The sequence below is a fragment of the Apus apus genome, chromosome 6 (genome assembly GCF_020740795.1).
Source record: "Apus apus isolate bApuApu2 chromosome 6, bApuApu2.pri.cur, whole genome shotgun sequence".
In the NCBI taxonomy this organism is placed as follows: domain Eukaryota; kingdom Metazoa; phylum Chordata; class Aves; order Apodiformes; family Apodidae; genus Apus; species Apus apus.
Genome location: NC_067287.1, coordinates 21,391,708 through 21,410,221, shown reverse-complemented (window position 1 = coordinate 21,410,221; position 18,514 = coordinate 21,391,708). Strand labels below are relative to the sequence as shown.

Here is an 18,514-nt window from a genome sequence, read left to right as displayed (position 1 = left end):
GGCGTGCTGGCAGCTGGCACCCTGGCACACAGCAGTGCCTGCACCGCCGGTGGCCTTCTGGAGGTCTTTGTTGACCCACAGAGGAAAAAAAGAAGTTCTGCTTTCAACTGCAAATTGTTTGTTTTAAACTGGGAGATGTGAGTTTCCTGAGTACCATTATAAACTCCCAAATACTCTTATACCGTAGTTTTCTACCTCACCATTACCTGAGGTATAACAGAAGCTGCCCTTTCACTGCTCGGTTTTTCTGATCAAAGATGGGACCAGGCTTTTGTAGAATAAAGTGGATTGACAGCTGTCATGTAACTATTTAGCCTTACCTCCAACATATCTCACTGAAGAATAAAGCAGTGGAAAAAACCCAAGAAGGCCCTTTTCTCACCAAGCAAACTCGTTTGTTTATCTGTTCATTCTTACAGCCTGGGCCTGTAAAACTGAGAGACGAAAAACAACTGAATCGTAGAAGGAAACTGAGGGAGGCAGAGGGAGATGGAGTGTCCTGCTACACTTAACTGTGACTTAAGTGTCCGAAGTACAAATTTCTGCTTTCTTGAGGCAGTGGCCTGCATGTTCTTCATTTAATTTAATTCCTATCTCGTTCATGAGGCATAAACCAAGTAAGCCTCCTCATTCCTGAAGTATAACCAGAGCCTGTCAGAAGCTACAGAATTGCAGCCAGAATTTATTGCTTTGTGCCTGTTTCTTGGTTTGAAATACGGGACTACTGCCAGTTTGCAGCTGTGCTGCCGGAATATCAGTCCATGAGCAGTTTCAGCGTTTGGTATCAGCAGGGATGGTTTCGCTGACCCTCACGGGAACGGCTGCAGCTCTCCAGCCAGAAGGGAGTTCCAGCACCCTTTCGCCAAGTTCAGAGTTGTGCTGTGGGGATGTTACCGGCAGCCCCGGCCAAGCCCCACAGCGCCGGGTGACTCGCCGCCCACCCCGCGCTATGGGGGTCACCGGCCGCCCCAGCGGCGGGTCCGAGCGGCGGCTGACGCGGGGCGAGGCGGTAGCTGCACCCCTGATGTGCTGGGCGCCCGCCGAGGGGCCCGGAGCCGGCGGCAAGGAGGGAGAGCCACGGCTGGAAGCTCTGGGGTCCGCTCCGCTTCCCTCGACCCGAGCGCCCCGCGGCCGCCCCTGGGAGCCCGCCGGGGGAGCGGGCCGGGCCGCGCCGGGCGGGGCAGCGCTCGTTACCACAGAGCTGCGCGGAGGCGCCGGCTGTTGCGACGGCGCGGCGGGTGGGTAGCGGCGGGCGGCTCCTCCTCCTTCTCGCCGGGAGCAGCATGGCGGTCAAGGTGACTCTCCCCCTCCGTCGGTTGTCGCAGGAGGAGTCGGGCGGACCCGGGTCTGGCCGCGCGGGGCGGCTGCGGGGGTTGGCGGGCGGAGGCAGCCCGCGGCGGCGGGAGCCCCGCGGCGGCCCGGGGCAGGGCGCGGGCAGGGGCGGTGATGGCGGGGCGGCCGTGGGGCAGGGGCACCGCAGCCTGCCCTGCCTCCGCCTCCGGAGGCGAAGCGGCGAGACTGCGGGGCGCGGACCGGGAGCCCGGCGGGGGGCGGGCGGGCGGGGCCGGGCGGGCGCGGGTGAGGGCCGTTACTGGCGGCGGGCGGGCGGTAGCGGCCGGGCCCGCGGGGCTGGCGCCGCGTGGGGCCGGGGCAGCCGCGGTCTGACAGCTGTCAGCGGCCGCGGAGCTCGGCAGCCCCGCAGCAGGCACGGAGAGGTCATGGTTGAGGTTCGATAAGGCCGTGTCTGTTCGATAAGGGACCGGCTATTGCCGCCCGTTCCAGCGCGCGGCGGGTCTCGCGGGCAGCCCGGCTGGCGGGGCATTAACGGGCTTGTCTTTGCAGGTGCAATCGACTAAAAGAGCGGATCCTGCTGAGCTACGAAGTATTTTTTTGCAGGTAAAAAGATCTGTCTAATGTTGTTCGACTGACAGACCTTTTTTTTTTTTCTTTCTTCCTTCTTTTTTACCCTGTCGTCAGTGTTCCCCGGCATCGTAGGTGTTTTGTGCTTGTGGGGCACTGAAAAGTTTGCTTTGTGGGCGGAGTGTGTTGAAGGGGCCACCCTTCAACGTCGAGGAGAAACTGCTCGGGGCAGAAATTGTGATTAACCATTTCCAAATTACAATCTTAAGTAATTTTCTGAAGTATTTTCTTATTTCCTGTGAATAATTATGACCATATCCAAGTACTGCTGTTGTGAAGGTACACTTTTCAAGCCTCTATGGCTGTGTGTTTTGTCCTTGGAGTTTATATGTGTGCCTCTTACAAATGGAGGGACGACTGGCAGTTGTTTTAGAACTTAAAATTGATTTCTTAATATTGATGTGTTTCATAATATTATCCCTTGAAGGGCCTTAGAAATAACATATGTAAATAACAGCATAAAGCTTTCTTCACTCCCCTGAATTACAGTGAAGCACAATCTGAAGGGAAAATCCAGTTAATCCTAGAACTTTGGTAATAAGGTTTGAATCAGAGAGATGGAACAAGAAAAGCTATGTTTTAGGTCTGTAATTGGGCTGCTGCTATTTCCCAAATCACTTAAATAGCCTTTTTTCCCTTTATGCTTGTATTACACGGTATATTAAAGAAGCTTTCCCTGTCAAAAAAGATAGTATAAAATTAAGTATTAGAGCTGATATTGTAAATTATAATCTGTTATTTGATCTTTAACATGTACCTTTTGGTCCTGTCATATTATCTAACAGTTTCCACATATGGTAAGTAGACAGTTTTTTTTGTCTTGACCGAGCAAAGTTATATCCCAACCATAATGTAGTCAGATTTTTACTTTTGTGTATGGGGTTACACTGGTAACATTGCTGGAGAGCTAAAACACAGAACTCTGAAATCAAACTGTGAAAGCCCAGCATTTAATTTCTAGTAAAAAAATACTCCTTTACAGGTGCATTTGTTGTTGACATTTTGCTTTTGCAGATAATGAATACAGCAGATTATGTTAATAAAATAAGCAACATGAAAGCATGTTTTTAAAAAAATATGTATCAGTACAATACAACAAGTTGTGGTTCTAGCTCTTTTCCAGCTTTTTGCAATGTACTTTTGCAGTCAGAAGAAGTGCTTTCTTCTGGAAATAAATAAATAGTTTTAAGTCCTTGATTTTGGTCATGCAGGGAAAAGTCAAGAGGAAGAACTTTGTACACCTGTATCTTGAAATTTCTCTCTGACGAGACATGTTTTATTGCCCTGAAAAGCAGGTAGTCTGGTTTTAAAACAGCTTTTTGGTCTTACATGTCTATCTTAAAATCTTCAAAGAAACATGCAAATTAAGCTGTAGATTGTTCTGTGCTCTGAGGAATGAAAACTACAAAAGCTCTTCTGTCTCCTCCCTGAGTGTCTGAAATGTGCAGTAAAAAAAAGACAACACAGACACCTCTGGCATACGGAGAGGATTTGTGTTTCTTTTGGATTGTATATGATTATGATTGAGTTTGAAATTGTTCTTTTTGTATGATAGATAGCAAACAAACTTAGTGGCAAACTTAATATCAAAAGAGAGCCCACTCTTCCCAAGACTTAAGTTGTGGGCAATGTTGTTACGAAATATAGTTGGTGTTGCACACATCAGGGTCAGATTTGCTGTGCTCTTTGCTGAGGGTGCTGGCCTGTTCTGTGAGCTTCAGCTAAAGGGCGTGCATTCCTTCCTAAATTTGGCTTCCCTTGGAAGTGGGCACAAGGGAAGGTGTGAACTCTAGGCCTCTTCGTCATCCACCTTATTCATGCAGGGTACTTAAATTTCCTTCTGTCCATGCATATCCTCTTATGTGATACTTGTCTGCTGTCTGTCTGGTTTAAGTTGTGTCTTAATGGATGTTTGATACATAACTCTTAGAATTTCTGAACCTTGCTGTCTATTTCCTTTTATTATTTTAAACTGTTAAAAATCTTTAGTTTGACTTGTATTAAAAGTATGTGATTTTATTGCTGTTTAATCCTGTAACTATGAAATGCAGGCACTGGCGTTTCATGTTTGTACACCATCAAACAAGTTATCTCTCAGGTGTTTGCCAAGTACTAAGTTCAGCAACAATCAAAGAAAATAAATCAGAAATTCACTGAAGGATAAAGAGTTATGCTAGAACAACAGTTAATCTGTTTCTTAGTGAGAGTTCATCCTTTTTTCCTAGACATGACACAGTCAGCTCTCAGGGAATATATTTGAATTGTCCCCTGCCTGCTGAATGCAAGTGGAACCTGTTCCAGCAAGGTGGAGGAATTTTAATACAGGAAACTTTGTTCTCTCTCTTAAAAATGCCACAAATGTCTTGCGCATAGCTTAGCTTAATTTAAAAAACATATGTCAAGAGTACTCATGGGTCTCTTTTTTTTTTTTAATTTATTTCTCCTATGCCCAGATTAAATAATTAGGATAGAAAACCCCTTTTACTTGAAGACTAACCAATTTTTCAAAGGAAGCATTGTTTCTGATAGTGTGGTGATACCTAGCACTGTATTGTGCACAGTAAGGTTTTTTGTGTGTTCATGTTATGTGGTGATGTTAAAAAAAAAGTCTCATGCAGATTCATCAAGTGCTTATCTGAGAGTCTATAAATGTATATTAAGAATTTTATGTTATAAAATAATATCATTCAAGATGGAGGAAAAAACACGTTTAATTGATATGTTTTATATGCAAATTAAAGTATAATTTACAGTTGCCTGTTTTGTGCTAAAAGTTTCTTAAGTTATATGGTGAAAAGGTAATTTGAGGATAAATGTAAATAAATACTGAAAGGGAATAGCCTAGTTATTTTGTCAGGCCTTAATTTATTGGCTCACTGCCAAACTCTTTCAAAATATCATGACCTTCTCATATGGAGCAAAATATATCTGTCAGTTAATTATTTTTGTCTCAAAATGTAAGGGTAGTGAGACTGGAACGGGCTGCCCAGAGATGTTGTGGGGGCTCCATCCCTGGAGATGTTCAAGGACAGGTTGGATCGGGCTCTGAGCAACCTGATCTAGTGGAAGGTGTCCCTGCCCATGCAGGGGAGTTGGAACTTGATGATCTTTAAGGTCCCTTCCAACTCAAAAAATTCTGTGATTCTGTGAAAATTTTTTTAACAAAACTTCTCCCCACAGTTTTTACTGTAAAGCAATTAGTTATCTGTAATAAAATCAGATAAATTGGTGTCTGAAGAGATGGTGATACTTAGATTCTGACTCTTTGATGCACACTCTACTATCATACAGTTGAATTCCATTATTCCTGAAGGTACACTAGGTACTCTGCATGCTTAATGGCCCTTCATACATAAAACTTTCTTTGGATTCATGTCTTGCAGTAGAATTGTGCCTCATAATGCATTTTTTAGTCACTTCTATATTCAACTGAGAAGTAAACCTTCTGAGTTGATTCAGTGAAGCCATGATTCCATTATATTGTCATGTCAGCAAAAGTGCTAAATTAAAGGATTCCTGTCTCCTGCTTTGTGTTCCCATTTTTGTAGAAATAATCTATTTTAATTCTGGATTAGTTCAGTAATCTGGTTTACAATGCAGTCTTGCAAGCAGCTGTCATCACAGCTACACAGTGGAAGAGGGAGAGGTGATGATGAGATGTGAGTGGCTGGCATTGTTGAAGAGGTACTGCTGATGCCTAAGCAGGCAGTGAAGCTGATGCAAGCTCCTTTATACTGAAGTACTGTCCTGACTGAATTGTTGGGCTGCATACAGCTGAAACAAGCATGCAACATGCGAATGATCCCCCTTACTGTAATGGAGTGTTAGATCTTAGTAGGTATTGCATGTAGGTCTTACTGTTAATATTCTAATTCCTGTGGGCCCCTGGCTAAGTAAGCACACGTTTTTTTACTCTTTCCCATAAAGCTGTGTCAGGTGAATCAAGATACTGCAGTACACACTGGAAAAGTTACAAATTACAGAGAAGGTCATTAACTGAAGTTTAAATTCACTAGCATAGATGTTGCTTTGTAGGTCTTGGGGGTCTTGCCATTTCTTTTTCTGCAGAGAACACATATAGTCTTATATTAATTGCTAGAACCTAGAGGGGTGATTTACATTTTTACAAAGTGATTAAAAATCACCACTTATGTTGCAAATCAAAATTCTAGTTATATGATGGTATAGTTTTGTAACTTCGCTTTCTCAGAACAATCACAGGTCTATGTATGTTTGAAGGTTTGTATCTAAATAATTATGTGTACATAGACTGTACAGTAGAGAGTGAACAGAAGAGATGTTTTTTAAACAAATAAGCTTGCCTTCAGGTTTTGTGAGAAACGAACTCAGTCATCAAAGAGGATGGGGTCACTGTAGGTTAGGGAACTAGGTATCTTTTGTGAGGTACTTTCCTGTGCTCCAGGGTGCAAACACAATTTAGCTTTGCAATCTGAAAATTTAGCTTTTCTTTCTAAGATTACTGTCATATCATAAACTATAAGAATTTTTTCTGAAACTATACTGACATCCTGAAACAAGATTTGAGGGGTGTGAACCTTCATAATATATTTCTGTTTTAATAACCAGTTGTGATGCTTTCTACTCCTGCTTTCTCATGCTCTTAGTTTGAAATTGGTGTTACCCAGCGTAACTGGAAAGTTGAAGGCATGAAATTTACTTTTTGGTAAAAATAGCACTTTTAATTTAAAGTTGTACTATAGATAACCAGAAAAGTAATCAGTAACTATGCTGATAGAGACATTTGGAAGTTTTCTTGGTGTACGAGTAGTAAAGATGTACTTGATTATTTTATTTTTAGTTTGTTTTCTTAATATTTACATTTTATAATTCTAACATTTGTCAGTGATTTTAATGTCAAAGTTTATTTTTAATAAAATTAGACTCAAACATTTCTATGGACCCCAAATCCTGTTTGTCTCTTTCAATTTTTACTTAAATGAAAAATGCCAAAACCATTAGTTTCAGGATAAAATGTATCTGAAAAATTATCTCTCACAAAAAAGAGAAAAAAACCCACTTACTTTCCAAGCTAACTGTGAGAATGATCAAGAACAATTACGTGGAGGATACATGCTAATAGAAATTGTAAGAAATTTTATGTATGTGTGTTATGTTTTCACAGTGTAGTTACAGAATGGAAAGCTATGCCATGCCTGAAATTTTTACAAATTTCTGCAATTGCCTGACAGTGTCTGAAAATACATGATTGACTTTATATTAGAAGATATTGGTCATTATGTGAACACGTCTGTTCTACAGGGATAATGTGTTTGTTGTGGTATGCAACTAGTATAGTATCACTCTTAGTTTAATCAAGCATTTTGGTTTCAGAGCAGTTATGTGCAGACAGTTGTGCACTATTTTAAGTGATATTCAGTAAAGATACTTGTTTGGTAGTCACTGATAATTAGCATCTAAACTGATTCATTTTTGGTTGTGTGTTTTTTATTTCTGTTTTCACTCTAGTATGCCAGTGTCGAGAAAGATGGAGAGCATTACATGACCCCAGAAGATTTTGTGCAGAAATACCTAGGGCTTTATACAGATCCACGTTACAATCCTAAAACAGTGCAGCTGTTGGCTGGAGTAGCAGATCAAACAAAGGATGGGTGAGAATTTTGTTTTCCATTAGAAGCTTGTAGTGCATTGATAAATGCATGAGTGAATGAGTTTGGTAATTTAATCTTCTAAAATACATTATTGATTTTATTACATTTCCAGCTTAGATGATAAGTTTTTTCTCAGCTATGATAAACTAAATTTGTAGAAATTGGGAAAAAATACAGTGTTAAACAGTGAATAGTTCAATGTATTTTTTAAATTAAGGTTTTTTTAAATGGAGTTTTAATAATTACTAGAAATGCTGAGGAATTTGAACAGATAAGTTTAATGCAGTATGATTGCCTTGGAAAAGTTATTTTCTGTAAACACAGTCCATGATTAGATACTGTGTTGAGTCTTCAGTACCTGTAATTAAACATGGAAGTATGGAAAAGCTTTGTTACTTCTCTAGTGTGCAATTCAAATCAAGCCACTGAGGAATTTTTTTAAGTGTTGGCTGTTAGAAAAGAGGGTCACTGTTGACTCTATGAAGGAACAAGGTAATCAAGATAAGGTAAAACTGCAGAAAACTTTTCCAACTCTACTTACATTCAATACTACTTGCTTTTAGACAGTTCTCTGAAACTGATTTATAAAATGTTCCTTCCACTGAGGTAGTACTCTCTAAACCACTCATCTTCCAGTGAGCCTTTTTTCTTGCTTTATTAAGGTGTCTAGCTTTGGCCTTGGACTGTAGTCAGAAGCATAGACATTGAAGTGGCAAGGTTAGGATGGGTCAGAGAAGTCAAGAATGCAGAAGAGAGTGGGTATTTTTAGAGAAGAGAGAAAGCTGCTGTTAAAATAGTGTAAAATACATTTGTAAATATATAGATGTGACTTATTTTAAATTTGAAAGCCCATTGACTTCCTTGGATTTGTAAGTCTAAATCTGACCTTTGCATCACTTAAATGTTTTTATTTTCCTGTGTGTTGCTGTTAGATTATTGTATTAGCTTGCATAGTATGCTGAGCAGCTTGCACAATATCTGTGCTTTACAAATAAAATTACATATTCTATATACAGTTAACACTAAACATCAAATGTAGGATCTTCTGTTTGATGTAATGTTACATGATTTTTATTTTATAAAACTGCAGTATCTTGATAATACATTTGATAAATCCACGTAACCTCTCTCTGCTTGCAAAACAAGGCTGCAGTTTGTTGCATTGGATTGAAAATGAAACAGTAGTCTGGCAGATGACTAGTCAACCAACATGTTGCGTATCTTGTTTCTCTGAAAGCTGTTGCTTATCTTTTACAGCGCACATTTCTTCAGATAATGTTCTATAAAAGGATCTTTCTTACATTAAGAAATCAATACCTTCTTTTACTGCTGCAACTGGACTTTACATTGAGGCATCACTATTTTGTTGCTTTACCAGCGAATATAGGGGAGTTTTGGTTTGGGCTTTTTTTTTGTTTATTTATTTAAATCTGGGTCAAGTTTGAAGTGAGGTGACCAAATATGGGTAAGTGTGATTTATCTACTTCTGTATGGAAGTGGTGAGGATGGGAATTATTACAGTGTCTTCTGCCGTACAAAAATTTTGTCTGAATACCTGTTGATACTCATCTGCAACTTATTTTCCTAAATGTTGTAATCTATATTAATGTCCAATCTGTACTTCATCTGAAGAATTTGTTATAATAATTGGATTATTTATTTATTTTACATTCACATTCTTCCTTTTGTAGTGAGTTGTAATATATCAAAACCCAGTCTATTAACTGTATCATCTGCACAGAGAGTTTAACCTGTTTCATCAATAATTATTGTAATCTTCAACTGAATTCCAGAATACATTACCTCTTTCCAAGGACTTAATGGTACTTTATGAAGTCTAAGGATGTATCAGTAGTCCTGTTTCATGCAGACAGACAAACTAGATGACAGCCCAAAGTCATACAGCAAGTCACTGAGAAGCTTTGGGTTCTGTTATGACATGTCATTCCTGCATCTGCTATCATATTCTCTTAGCCTTGCTTGCCCTTCAGTTAAATACGCAAAGTGTTTTTGGTAACTTTATTTGCTAGTATTTTTTTATTTAGTTTAGTTTTAAGCTTGGCACTTCAGAAAAAAGCACATTTCAGAACTGGCTGTCCGTAGGCATGTGTTTAAAAAAAAAGTATTTTTACTTTTTCTTGATGGTAACTTGATACTTAACTGTTCCAAAGGACTGTTGCTGTCTCCTGGTACAAGACAGGTTGGCTTTAGTGGAACTCCGTAAGGTAGACCTTAAAACTGATGACTTTTCACTTTCAGAGTGTTTCTTCTGCATTGTTATAAATGCATGTTCGGAGAAACTAATGTGACGAGTTCTAAATTAAAATTTGGCCTAAACTGCCTTTATTAATACAAAGGGATTTTACTGATGCTGTAGGTAAGCATTCCTGTGTCAGCAGACTGCAGGCACTACTTTTGAAATTAGGATACGTAACCTTTCTGAATAATGTACTTACATATTCCTAATTACATAAGTCAATTACCGTTAGTAGATACTGCAGTTTTAAAATCAAAGATCTTCTTCTACCTTCAAACCTTCAAAAGTTCACAGTAGTAATCAAAAATTCTTCATTTTAATTGCTTGTTTCTGGTTACTCTGCTTATCAGCATATAATTATTTAAATTTGGAAATGTGTTCTTCTTAAGAAAAGTTATGAAGAAAGGCTTAGTATTTCCCATAATGGAGAGTCACAGCAGAGCTATACATAATGTCTAAAAGCTATTTTGTGTGGGAAAAGAGCAAAAAGTTGTAGGAAAAAAGGAAAGGGAGAGAAGAACTGTAAACACACAGCTTATTTTGTATGCCTTTGTAGAGTAGTGGTACAGAAGATATAAGAGAAAAAGAAATTTAAAAAAGTGTTACAAATAAAATGAAAGGTGAGTGATTTGATGTTGTTATGGACTTTGTAATGCAGCAGATTCACTGAATGATACTTGAGTAGTGATTGGGTGGGAAGCTCCATCATTCTGTTTGATCCAGCTCCTGTTATCTCCTCCCTAATGGATAATGGAGGTTCACAGGGGATATCCCTGCTCCTAGACATTGCAAATTGAATATATGGAAAGGAAATTGAATATGTCCTTTTGCTGTAGGCACTTCAAGTTAAAGTGAGACCTCTGAAGATGGCTTCTTTCAGTTTCAGGCTCCTACGAATGCATTCTACAGGGATCATCACTTGATTCTGTCAGTTATAAAGCTTCCTGGTTAGGAATTAATTTGTATGTCAGGTTTATGCTTGTATGTGAGGTGTATTTTGAAATTATAGTCTTACAGTTATTTTAAAGGATATTCTGTTTCTCTGATACTAAATGCTTATTCATCAAGATCATCCTTTGGATGAAATTGGCTTTGCATCAGAAGAACCATTCTCACATCTTTGATTTTTGTTGCTAAAGTGGCACAAATTAATATCATAATTTTGTATTTGTCATATATTTTTTCCTTTCAAAATTGTGACCTTTTTTTCTGTATTTCCTGTATAATGCATCCATGCAAGAATGTTAGCATATATAACCTTGTTTAAAGTATCTCAATTTTTCTTTATGTGTACTTTGACAGGGAAAGACTAGATAAACTAATGAAATGAGTGGCTTATTATTAATTTATTATTTTTTTTTTCTTTAGGCAACAATTTTTACTTGGCTGTGTAGCAGTAAACAATGCATGTTTGAAGTAATCACTATGAGCTAATTAACTTCTACGAAGAGTACTAAATTCAGATAAATTATGTATGTTTTCTAGGAAAATGCAGTATCTACAGTGATACTCTGTTTTAACAGCATCTACTGAAATAATAATTTTTTAAAATTTATTTTTAAAAATTAATTAGAATTCTAATTTCCATTGAGAATTTATTTGCTGCTAAAATAATTCATTTCAATAAACTGAGTTCAGGAACTTTGTAACTGGATGTCATCACGCTAAGCCCCCTATTTTTACAAGGATGAAAGCATGCAGTAGTTTTAATAAACAAAGTTTGCTGTTAAAACCTAAGGCTTGCAGTATTCTGGGAAGGCCACAGTCCGGTCTAAACATCTCACACCAACTTTATCATGTATCTTCTCCTGGCTTATCTTTCTGCAGCAGTTCCTACATAGAGAGCCAGGGTCCCTTCTAAATATTGTTGGTTGTTTTTTTGTTTTGTTTTCTGTTAGTCAGAATAAGCTGAGTTCCACTAGAAAAGTTATTTATGGTTATCCTAGTAAGTCACCCATGCATACATAGAAGTCTGAGTCTATATCTGTTGAACACAAGGACTTGGATTTCTCTGCATCATTCCAAAGATGTGATGACCCTATCTGAGGATACTGCTGCTTCCTCATCCCGCACAGAAACAACTTTCCTACTGCATCCTGAGTTGCATTTTTCTGTGTTGTGACTGTCTTGCATACACAGCTCAGAATCTTGTAATCTGCTGTTACACTCAAATCCTTCCCTGCCTCAGTCACGTCTAACTGTCCTTATGTCCAGATGTTCTTACAGTTCTTTCCTTTCTTTTGTGTCCTCAAGTACAACTTTGCGGATAATTCATATTTGCAGTTCATTTATATTTGAAATGTAATTTTTTTTCTATATACATAGTATGTTTTTCTGAACTTGTATGGTTTTTATGAATGTTGTATGTTGTTTTAAGTAAATACATATATTGTATAGTTTATTCCTGTACTTCCATTAAACTATCTTTTCTTTCTCAGTAGAAATACGTATGTAAATTAGTAATATAATATACAGCGCTGTAAATTTCATTGTGCTGTAATATCTGTGAGTTTTTTATGTCTTAATTTTGAAGTGTTCTCTGCTTGCATTTGTAATTACAAGGTAATAAATTTTAAGTATTCACTGAGAATTTTGTTGTTGATGAATATGAAGAATTCAGTCTTTTTATAGTAGAAGAAACTGTTGCATGAAATTTAAGTAATTACTTAAACACAGCAACTGCTTTTTCAATAACTAATGTAGTTTTAACTTTTTAGAATTTTATTTTAGTAATTGGATCATACAGCTTTTTAGAGCATCATAACATAATTACTGCTATTGTGAATAATTAAAAAAAAATCTTTATTTCTGTATTTTCCTTCGTAGGCTGATATCCTATCAAGAATTTTTGGCATTTGAATCTGTTTTGTGTACTCCAGATGCAATATTCATTGTTGCTTTTCAGTTATTTGACAGGAGTGGCAATGGAGAAATAACATTTGGTAAGAATATCTCAAGAAAAACAGTTTATGAAATTGATTATAATAGTATAAATCATAATAATGATTCATCACCATTGGTGGTTAGAAATGCATATTGTGCAATACTGTACTGATTTATTTAAGAGTTTGCATGAGTAAAACATTTTGGGTTTTTTTCAAGTGGTACAAGCTTAAGAAATACACAGAAATAAATATATTTTGTTCTGTGTTCTGGAATCTAGATTTTCATGTTCCTGAAGTAGTTAATACAATGCTGTTCTGTTCAGTGTCATCTTAAGTAAAATTCTGTCATGGACTTTGAACCCCCTCAGTGCTGAGGGATTTTAAAATTATGTTCTGAATCTCCGCGTATCTTTGAAGAATTGTTATTAGATACAGTAAAGGAGGTTTAATCTTTTGAATTCCTGATTTAATATTCCTTTTCTTGAGGAGCAAATCTTACTTTAATGTTATGAGTGTAACTTCCAACTAGATCCTATATTTGAAAAATTAGGAAGAAAATACAGCCTCTTAAGTTTTGGTACTTTTCTTTTTCCTAATCACATAAACTAGTAATTGGGCAAAATTCTTTAGGCTAACTATACTGTTTTATGATGTTGCTAAATAACTTTTATTAACATTGTAGTTTAAGGAGGACTAGGTTTTCTAATTAAAACTTCATATGGAAATCAGATAAATCAATGCAAAGGACAATAATAAAATGGAATGAGGATTAAATGTTATTTCTATCCAAAAGAATAAAGCTCTCAATAAAGAAAATACAACCTATGTTTGGATTTGTAACCACTTGCTGTTTGTACTATTTCAGTCTTATGAAAATTGTTGCAACTTGTTGAAAAAAAATACAGGGTTCTTTTTATGGAAACAAACTGCTTAAATTATGTGTCTGTTAAATTACATTAACTGGAGGGTCAAATGCTAAGCAATTTGGATACACAACATATTGAAAATAAAATGTTTTAGAACTTAAGTAAAGGTGAAGTCAGTAAATGCAGTCATTAGGGACTAGAGAAAGTACTACAATCGGTGTGATCGTATTAGTGGTGGCATATTTAATAATCTCACAAAGTGGGGATATGCACTTTGTAGCTCCCATCGACACACTTAAACTGGCTAGTTCTGTAAATGAACAAAAAGTAATTTCAGATTCTATACAGGTTTCTCAGTCAGACTGAGGGCTGTTATTTTTATAAGCGCATCATTACGTTAAAGGCTAAAAGCAACACAATGAAGAGAAACTGTAGAACAGAAAACAGCACTGTTTTTTTCTATCTCTTTCCCACTGTTTGTTTGTTTGTTTTATAAGGATGATAAATCTTGAATAGAAAACTCTTTAGGGAATTTAAAATTTACTACTAGTTTCTTGTTTTTACAAAATTAATTATATTCCAATTACTGCTGTATTTAGTGGCATGGTGTAACATGTCAGTGGTATATATTTTTGTGCTAAAGTTCCCACATTTACGCTGCTTTTTGTTTTTTTTTGTTATTGTTATAATTTTTACTTCACGGGCATATCATACAAATTAATGTATGCAGGAAAAATGTAAATGAAGATATATGATGTGTTCAGCATTTGGTAACTCTGCAGTCAATTCCCAAGTCAGTCTTGTGGCCTATAGAGGCTGTTTTATAAATGAGTCCTGCACTCTTTTATTTTCACACCACATAAACAGAAAGGTACGGAGTTCAGTTTAATGTAAAAACAGGGTGAATATATAAAATAAGGTCTTAAAATTTGTAATAAATAATTAGAAATATACTGAAATGGAGTAAGCTTAGCCAGTTGGTGTGAGAATTGCTATTGGACAAGTCAGTTCTCTTTTATGAGTGTGTAATGTATCCAGTCTGCAGAGGTTGGCAATGGGAGCAAACATGAGTCAAGATTTCTAGCTCAGATGCAATCCTATGTAGATGTTACTGCATTGATTCCAAAACTAAACTCCAGACAGTAAGTCTTGCCGGAAGTGACATGGATTTACTAAGGTTTTTCTGCACTGTTTGTTGTCTGGAGGGACAACAGGGTGGAGGTGCTGCAGCTTGGAACACATAATCAACTTGGGTCTGTTAGGCCAGTAACTTGAACCCAGCTCTGGCCTTGCTGGACATGAGATAGTGTCTCTCAATCATTTGGGTATGACTGTATGGCATTTTAAAACAATATTTTCAGTTATCTGTAGAAAGTTAAGTAAAATAGATGATTTTTAGAGCTGGCTCTGTATTTGAAAGCAAGTTGCTTTGGTCAGGTTCACATCTTCTTTTTAGGTTTTACTTACTAACATGGACTTGAACCATCCTTGAGCACTTGAGCTCCTTGCAGTCCTCTTTAGTCTCAGTCTGCCACTTGTCTCTTCAAAAGTTTAGCTTCCAGCTCTCTACTGAGAGATTGTGTTACAGAACAACCTCTGTCTTCTGAGTTCAGAAATTGAAGAGGACAAAGAGTTTATGATTCTTTAGAAACTATTTGGTAGGAATACTTGTCAACTCTGCAATGCTGATTATTGTGTTAATTTGGATGGGTGAAACAGGAGGCCTTCCGTCACTTTTGTGTCATCTACTTTTTTATTGCTTCGGAACATTTTTCCAGGAGTTTTGGGCACCCAGAAATCCTATATGAATGACCAGCATAAATGTGCAGAAAATATGCTGCAATAGTTATAGTAGGTCCATTGCAAGAACATGACATTAGACCTATTTGTACGAGCAAACTGCACAGCCTGCTCAGTACTCCTTACATGTTTCAGCTGCAGTGAACTGGCTGTCAGCTTGGTTAATAAAAAGCAATAAAATTACCCATTTAATAACTCATTTATGCAAGTGGCAGTGTAGTTTGAATGACTTCTTAGTCATGGAGAAACAGAAAAAAAAAGCATTTATTTTCCTGATCAGATGGTTTTATGTCTTCATAAATGATTCCTAGGTGAATATTTTATGGGAAATCTCTTGCTGATGAGCCCTTAAAATATTGCTTTTACCATAAAATATTTAAAAGGTAAGTTAAAGCTTGATTTAAAAAAGTGATTTTTTTAAATGTTTTTTTTAATGCATTCTCTTTCTTGTTACGGATTGCTATCTGTAGCCAGAGAAGACTGACAACCACTTTGCTTATATGATCACGGGATGTAATTTACTAAGCTACTTAACATGAGTGAAATATTTAAAAACACTTCATAAAAATAATGCTATTTTACTAAGGATTCTTCTTTTAATTGCTATTCTGTGCAGGTCTTTTGACCTGAAAACCTGAGTATTAAATCTGTTCAAGCTATTTGGATGGCTTCAGTATTGAAGCACATAATCCTTTCTCGTGGTTGAAAGGTGAAGTCTGTGACTGTCACTGAAACTTATCTCACAAATAGAATGTCTAACTGGAAGCAAAAGGATTCTTTGTAATTTATCCCTTTGGCAAACCATACAATGATCTGGACTGTGTCACTTTTAATTGAAATGTACAATTTCAAGGTTTTTTCCAGCTGTTCTTCCTTGTAGAGCCACCACAAAGAAAGCCATTCTCTTCTAAACTGGACTGTTTCAGACAAAGTTTTAGTTAAGTACCCGTGCTGGTTTGGGTAGAAAGACAGAGCTAAAATAATGAGATTTTCAAACAATTTTACTGCTTTCATGTTCATGATTCTTCTGTATTTGGATTTTTTTGTTATTTTGGAGATAATTGGAAATATTTGTGGAACTGAACATAAAGCTTTTAAAAACATCCTGCAGCTCAATATCTAATTAAAAGTATTTGGCAGAGTGTAATGGCCTCTTCTTTAAAGGCACTAGGGAGAGTAAGGGGATTAGATACCTAGTAATGTAACTGTGTGAAAAGTACCATGAAATTGATGGACTAGAATAATAAACATCAATGTTTCAGTTTCAGAAGTTGGGTATACAGTGATACTGAAATCTTATCCATCTATTTTCTTAAATATTCATCTGGAAGAGAAAGCAGTTGAATATATATTGTTATAGTTGTTTGCTTTTGAGTATTATTTTTCAGAAAAAACAGATCACTCCTAGTACACATTTCTCCCCCATTTCCAAAAGAGCAATTGGATTAAAATGCTAGGATTTGGATTTAATCTGAAGAGTTCTGCTTTATAAAATATTACTTGCAATCACAAAGGCTGGAAACCTTTAAAATGTAAACAGAAAAAAATGTCATAGTCACATGACTACCAGTCTGAAGATACAAATAAACCACCATGTTTTTATCCGGTGTCCTGTAAATGAGAACTGCTTTTCTTGGCTTCCTCGTAGCTGTATGTGAGTCACCTGTTTTCAAGATGTCTTTCACTTAACGCATGCAGCTAATGTAGGAAAAATCACCATAAATTACAGTTTTTTTAAGTCCTAATGTTGGTTTTGTTTTTAGTTCATTTTTTTCCTGTTGTATGGTTCTTTCAGATTTAAACGACAGTTTTAAACTTTTGTGAGCCGTGCAGGAAGGGAGCCCCTCCTTTATTTTTTAATAATAATAATATGGTAGTACGTTCAAAACTATAGTTCAGCAAGAGGGAACGGAAAAGGAGAACCCCACATTAAAGCTATATATATTGGTAATTTTTTGTTACAGCTGTCACTAATCTTAACCTTAGAATCACTAATCCATTTACAAGAAGAGTAGAAATGCAATGTAAATATTTCTAGTTTAGCTTTCTCACTTTTCCTGCCACTTGTCATTTTGCTCTCACTTCAAAGTAATTATTGTACTATTTATATTTGGATCACTCTTCATATACATTGGTTGCATAAAGTGCTACAAAAGAAGTCTTTTTTGCTTTTAACATAACTTTATTCTTGCAAGTGAAAATATGTAAAATTTGCTGCAGAAATAGTGACAAATGGCAACATAGAATATGTTAAAGTGCATTGTGTACATTTAAGGCTGAAATGTATACAAATGGGACTGTAGATGACTGAGTAGATAGATTTTAAAAAAACACCCCATTAAATAATGAACCTTTAGCATTCTTATTATATTCTTATTATATTCTTATTCTTATATTTTTGTGTCTCTGATAAGCATGAGTGATGTTCCATCACTGGTGATAGGGAATGCCAAACTATGTTAACAGGGTGATGGCTCTGAAATGGTATGAGGTTTCCACTGCTTCCTGGGGAGCTGATAAATCAATATGTACTTGCTCAAGGCTTACTTGAGGTACTGCCCTCATCTCCACCATGGACCATGAACAAGACATCATAGTGTTTATGACTTAAATATTTTTCCTTTTGTGAAATTCAGTATTGCCTAAAAACTGTTTTTCTTGTATAATTTTTCTGAGCCCAATAGGTAATGTTGTTTGATGGAGGTTGAGCCAGTCATGTGTATACTGCCTGCGGATGGCTGCTCCAGGCATCTGTAATTTGTTTAAAATGATTGGGTGGGGAAATTTTGAAGCAATCTTGAGAGAATACATGTTGCCTTGGAGGTAATATACTAGTGCACTAGAGCAGTAGGTTTATTGTTGCTGGGGCTGATGGCAAGTTGAGTATGTCATCAGACTGCTGTCTTGTATGCCTATCTGAGAAGAAAATGCATTGGTATAAGCTTGGAAAGAAAGTTAATAGCTCGGTAGGAAAGAATTCCACTGCAGAAAGGTGAGAAAAGAGTAGTAGAAGACATTAGTAAATGAGCAACATGTATTGACAGGGACAATGAATGCATTCTGTAAAATGTCAGACTAAAATGAAAGGGTTTAAAAATAATTTGTTGTTTGCCCCTTGCAGAAATAGCTCTGTTGGAAATTTGAGGTACTTGTAGT

General features: G+C 37.0%; 1 protein-coding gene across 2 annotated transcripts in view; it reads left to right on the top strand.

The window, feature by feature from the left end:
- The first annotated feature begins 916 nt into the window (after positions 1 to 916).
- The window catches only part of SLC25A12 (solute carrier family 25 member 12), a 48,757-nt gene continuing 31,159 nt past the window's right edge, over positions 917 to 18,514 (top strand). Inside the window, exons 1-4 of one of the 2 annotated variants that reach the window (XM_051623261.1) lie at positions 917 to 1,295; positions 1,843 to 1,896; positions 7,408 to 7,550; positions 12,634 to 12,749. In XM_051623261.1, coding sequence (XP_051479221.1) covers positions 1,284 to 1,295; positions 1,843 to 1,896; positions 7,408 to 7,550; positions 12,634 to 12,749 — 325 coding nt within the window. In that variant the 5' untranslated portion in view covers positions 917 to 1,283. Of the gene's footprint in view, positions 1,296 to 1,616; positions 1,728 to 1,842; positions 1,897 to 7,407; positions 7,551 to 12,633; positions 12,750 to 18,514 lie in introns of those variants that run through there. The other variant, XM_051623262.1, reaches the window with a different exon arrangement.